This window comes from Theobroma umbraticum, unplaced genomic scaffold, assembly GCF_002168275.2.
Source record: "Theobroma umbraticum cultivar Fairchild unplaced genomic scaffold, ASM216827v3 scaffold_44.0, whole genome shotgun sequence".
NCBI lineage: Eukaryota > Viridiplantae > Streptophyta > Magnoliopsida > Malvales > Malvaceae > Theobroma > Theobroma umbraticum.
Genome location: NW_018397255.1, coordinates 7,876,055 through 7,881,681, shown reverse-complemented (window position 1 = coordinate 7,881,681; position 5,627 = coordinate 7,876,055). Strand labels below are relative to the sequence as shown.

The 5,627-nt window shown below is 36.7% G+C and overlaps 1 protein-coding gene across 3 annotated transcripts; it reads right to left on the bottom strand.

The window, feature by feature from the left end:
* Positions 1 to 805: 805 nt before the first annotated feature.
* Positions 806 to 5,621, bottom strand: LOC110409538 (uncharacterized). 3 transcript variants are annotated; one of them, XR_002444582.1, is made up of 3 exons: positions 2,442 to 5,621; positions 2,139 to 2,355; positions 806 to 1,093 (listed from the first exon to the last, which is right to left on the bottom strand). XR_002444582.1 is itself a non-coding variant. In XM_021418908.1 (3 exons), exons 2-3 carry the CDS (start codon positions 3,109 to 3,111, stop codon positions 981 to 983), a joined length of 696 nt encoding a protein of 231 aa, XP_021274583.1. In that variant the 5' UTR covers positions 3,112 to 4,638; positions 4,715 to 5,621; the 3' UTR covers positions 806 to 980. The 3 variants fall into 3 exon arrangements, 2 of the variants coding, with proteins under 2 accessions (XP_021274583.1, XP_021274584.1); XM_021418908.1 differs by lacking the exon at positions 2,139 to 2,355 and having other exon boundaries at positions 2,529 to 4,638; positions 4,715 to 5,621; XM_021418909.1 differs by lacking the exon at positions 2,139 to 2,355.
* Between the last annotated feature and the right edge of the window lie 6 nt (positions 5,622 to 5,627).

The window sequence follows — 5,627 nt, the reverse complement described above, 5'->3', positions numbered from 1 at the left end:
AACAAAGATCAAAAGACTTATTGAAAATTATACCTATTATCTGAGATAATATTTTGTAGGTAACGTTCGTAAATTTTTTTTTGATTAAATTAAATAAAAGCATAACAGGGGAAATTAGAAACTAAACATATTATTGACTATTATTGTAAAGGTAAAGCATTATTTTAATAGGTCAATGAATAAAAACAATTAACAAAGTCCAAACTTAATTAAAAAAAATAGATTAGATGCTTTTTGAATCAAATAATTGAGAAGAGTAGATTGGGTTTGGGACCAACAAAAACTTTAGCCATATGAAGTTAGAGACAAAATAGCATAACATGCAAGAAAGGAAAGCAAGAAGAAGAGATTTTCACTTTTGAAAGTTCAAAGTTCAGACGCCCATCGCTATCAAAAGCAAGTTGCTGTCATTCAAAACGCGTAGAATTTAAGTGATGGGCGATACCGCTTTGCATGCCCATGGAGAAGGAGAAAACGTATACATACAAATATATATAGAAACTATTGATAATTATTCACCTTTGTTTATTAGTGGGATATGGGTGGAATATGTTGACTACAAGTCAACGTCTATTTGTTCAAGTTGTTGTACTAATTAAGGAGTATATCAAAGTAGAGAGTTGAAGAGAAATGCACATATTGTTTGTGTGCGGGTTTGGGTCTTGGCCAGAGAAGCAAAGTTGTGGTTGCTCTTACATAAGCATGGGCCTTCAAGCTGCTCATTGATTCTCCCTGGTAATATAGGAGCCAAGGCTACTTAATACAGCACAAAACTTGAGACTCAAAATCTGAGACATGTCAAGTGTTTTTCAAAATTTAGTTTTGCACTAGTTAATATTTACAACCAGCAATATACACCCTATAAGGTTTGGTAGAAGTTAAAGAAGTACAATCTCATAATACCAAGTAATCCAAAAAGAGAGCAGAGTTTATGTCATGAAGCTGTCTAATACTAGCGGCTCTCCTCAACAAGAGGTTGGCTATTTGATTAGCTTCCTAAAACAAAAATATACTTTGACACATGCAAAAACAGTCGAATCTTCAAGACTGTCAACCACGATGGGTTTGTGGTTGAGGTTAATACACCATATGCCTGCAAATGCAATAAAAACCCAGATAAGAGTCTGTTTCCAGGAAATCAATGTCAACATCTCCGGCAAGCAAAGGGCTGATATTCAGACATGTCACCAGTTGACAAGCAAACATTAAAAAAAAAAAAAAAGAATAGATTAAATCATCATTATGTACTCGAATGATACCACTACAGCTTGTCCAGCCAAGATTACCCAAAAAGAGGAATCATCAATGTTTAACTAAATTCAAGGGCCACAAAGGGCCGTCCATTTGATATTAATTCAAATGAAGGAGAGTTCTTGCTATGCCTTTTAACGGAACCAATATACCCTAAAGAGGTAGCATGAGCCTGAAGCAAATCAGAATTGATATTCACCAGTTAAAAACTACAAATAGCTTTGGTTTCCTCTGTTCTAGACATACCAAAACAAGAAATAAAGTAATGCATGGGATAGGGTCTGATGCTTGGTCAACTTGGTCAAGAACTCTAATCCATCATCACTAATATAAAATTGAATGATAAAAATAATCACAACTTAAGTTAAACTTGTCTACTTTAAAATCATTCCAATCCTATTTGATAACATCTAAGAGGTTACGCAAAGGTTGTGAACGGGCTTGGCTCACCACTGAACCCTCTCCCAAAAAGCACAAAAAGAAAAAAAAAAAAAAGGGTGGAGCAAGCATTTGACCCCTTCTTACTCTATTCTCTTTCCATCCATAGATTAATTTGAATTTCACTTGGTATAAAACTCGTAAAGTATGAACGGTAAATATTACGTAATAATTAGTAAAGATTGAATACATTGATGTATTTAGAAGAGTATATAAGAGGGAATTGATTTAAAAAATCACTGTTTCCTTCACAAAATTCAAATTCACTACTTGACTTCAGCAAATATATGAATTTGACCACAATCATGATTCATGAAAACTGTATTTCTATTAGCTCTATTACCTAAATTGCACTAGATATATAATCTAAATTTCTCAGTCCAAATTCAAATATTAAAATGCAACTCATAGGATTTAATAATGATACTTTAATATATTGTATCTCTTACCCGTATTATTATGGTGAAAGCATCCTTCTCATCAACATAGGGCAATACTCTCATCTTCAACTATTTCTTTTAGAAACTAACTCTAATAATTCAACATAAAATAAAAAACAGCTTATTCCCGGGAAGTAATCCACCTTCCAAGCTAATTTTTTTCCTCATCCTGAAAGATTTTAATCATTCCTTCATTCTATAGACTCTGCAATTCCTCTTCATTATCCTAAAAGCAGTAACACCAACAGCAATTATCAAAGGCAAAGGACTACGAAAAAAATAGGAAGAAAGTTAGAAAGAGCCAAAACCTACCTTTTTTTTTTCTTCTGCTCATGAAAGTTTACTCCGCCTCTACTACAGGAAAACCAGACTCACATTCTCTTGCAAGGAATAACTCACATTCTCTTTCAAGGGATGAGATACCCATCAAGGCCTGAGCTTCCTTCAAATAAACCTTAATCATCCTAATGGCCTCATTGAGCGAATTGGTAGCGATTAACACGTTGGCGACCTCCTCATCCTTAATGGCAGCCTCCACTTGACGTCGACCACTTCTCAGTTCCTCGGTGGTCACCAACTTGGATGCCTTGGATTTTTCCAAATTTGCAATTCTACCCCTCCAGATTCTGTTAACGGCATCCAAATACCTGCCATTCCCGCCCCAATTAACGGCCAAGTACTTGGCGGTGCATTCAAGTGCGACAGCGCAGTAAGCTCGGTTCATGGAGTCAGTGATTCTGAGACATTGGCTGCAGTCGATGCGCTCGATCATCTCCAAATGGCCTAGGATTTCCTCCGAAATGTTGCCGCTCAAGATTTTAGCTTTGATGGAGAGGAGGAGGAATACTTTCTTGGGGCGAGGGTTGCCGTCCAAAGGCGGGGCAGATTCCAAGCGCTTCTTCATCAACATTAGGTCGACTGGTTCCCACGTAAGGAAGTCCATGAACATACGGATTATTTCTGGGTCCATTTCTCCATCCATTGAAACTCGCAACCCTAGTGTGTGATACGGAAAGGGTCACTCTGCGTAGTGTGTTTGCTCCTTTGGCATCTGAGCTACAGTAATACATAAATTAAAATGCTTCCGGCCCACTATTCCACGTCGGGTTTTCTTGTTCTTTCTTTGTAGTCTCTTACTTAAAGCATCGGAGTGGGATCACTTGAGAGTAGGAGATTGGATTGGCTTGGCCCAGGAGCAGCTCTGTCGATCTCGGCATCAACAATTATTGTATAAATACCTTAAATGTGCCTTCAATTTTATTCTTTGGTTTCTCAGTCCATCAGCATGTCAATTTTGTTCCATACCCTTGTTTTCTTTTTTTTTTATTATTATTGAAAGCCTTTGCATGAGTAACAGAATATCTATAACAAGGCAACACGCACCCTATACAAGGATTGATTTCTGAATCCATCCTAACATCATATAAGAAACAGTTCATAGAAAAGAGGAGTAGAGTGCATATCAGGAAGCTTTCTAGTACCATCCGCCATTTAATTAGCTTCCCTATAACAAAAATGTAGTTCAGCCCGTTCACAAACAAGGCTGAAACAAAACAGAATTAGTGAGTCGCAGGTTTGAAAGTTAAAATGGCTTGGTTTCTGCTGTTCCAGACATACCAAAACAAACCTGTTGATAAAAGTAATGCACGGGAAAGGGTTTGATGCTCAAACAACTTGGTGAAGAACTGTAATCCATAGTCTAAGAAAATGTTTAAGAAGGCACTTTCTTGGCTTCTAAGATGCAAGAAGCTTGGTACACGCAGGTAAGAAACTTTTGAAAAATATGAAAACAATCGGTTCAATGTCTTCAGGATTGTCCCAGAAAAGCTGGCATCAACTTAAAGAGAGAAATTTCATTTATGTTAAAGGACAGAAGTAGGAACTCTGGGGTGATCAAAAAGCCAAAAAAATTAACAAAAATTTGACTCGGAGAATGCTTCCAACTTCCCAGATTTTGACAGTACAGTTCAGACAAAGGTAGGTTTACTCAGTTTGCATTCAACTAGCTTCTGACTTTAGCCCACATATCCAACAAACAAAATGGACATATTGTTCTACATGTTAGATCTAGTTTTATATAATGCTTTGCAATATTCAGATAACTCTCCAACATACTAGAGTACATTTTAATAGGTCAAAATACATGAATTTAGGCTAATTGATCCATGATGAATACATATCTGATGTTTAACCATATGTCTGGAAGTAAAAAAGTAAAAGAAACAAGAGTGAGCCGGTCAAAAGGTGAGAAGAGTAGAGTAAATGCTTTTCTCCATCTTGACCGGAACTTGCCCCATTTAAGAATTAAAACTTGTCGTCTAGGAAATGTTAGGAACAGAGAACTTACAACAATACAATGCTGCCTTCTCCAAAGATTGAGGAACAAGAAGAGATCTATTGACATAAAGATTAATCTGAAAGAATTCTTAACTGTTTCATCCAATCAGAGTTGCACCTTTTTAACAGAGCCACCACAGAGATGCACAGAGGAACAACACCAATCCGTTTTCTGCTCAGAAGGATACTAAAGTTTTAGTAGTCGTCAAGAAGATCTTTCTGTGGAAAAGGATGGTGAAGATGCAAACCTCTTCTCCACTTTCCACTTTTTTTACTCCAACTGGTTCTACGACTGGAGCTTCAATTGCAGGGAAGGCATAGAAGGGCTTACGACAGAGACTGGCTTGGGATACTTAAGTTTTTCACACTCTCCTTTTCCTGGACCATTTGGTACAGCATACGCACCTGTTAACTTGCTTTTGCCCATCTTGCTTAAGGAGCAGGGACAACCTCGAACCTGTTGCTCCAATGCTTAGCAAGAGGGGCGAGTGCAGCAGTTACATGGACCCCTTCCTATCTGTTGTTGCCAGCACAGCACATAATGAAGTAAAATAATGAATTCGACAAATTGAAGTTAGGCTTCAAGAGATTTTGAAGGAGTTCAAGTCATCTCTAAACCCTTCCCCTCAAAGGGCAAAAAAGAAAAACAATGTTCAAAAAGGCAGAGTGCATAAATTTTACTCCCTTTTATTCTGCCCTTGTTCCATCCATAGACTAATTTGCTATAAAGCTAATAAGCATGACTATTAATTTGCAACAATCAGAAATATTCAACAGATCTGCGTAGTTGCAAGAGTATGAGGAGATGGATTTAATTCACTCTTGCCTTGAAATATTTCATATTCACAACTCATTATGAACCTAACAGTATAAGAATTTGAATGTAATTATGGAAAATTTACGTTTGTATAGGCTCTATATCATTATGCTGGATATGAAACCTAAATTTCTCATTCATTTTATTGCTTCATCCCGAATGATTTTAACCAAAGTAACAGTTCGACATGATTTTTTTTTACCTTCCTCTTCATAGACAATAGCATCAGAATTCAGAAGCAGTTTTCGTTACTTGGGTTTTATATGCCATCCGTCACATTGAAGAAGTAAGAATAAGGATAAAGATAAAGAAATTGCGAAAGCCTACCCTTTTTTTTTTTTTTT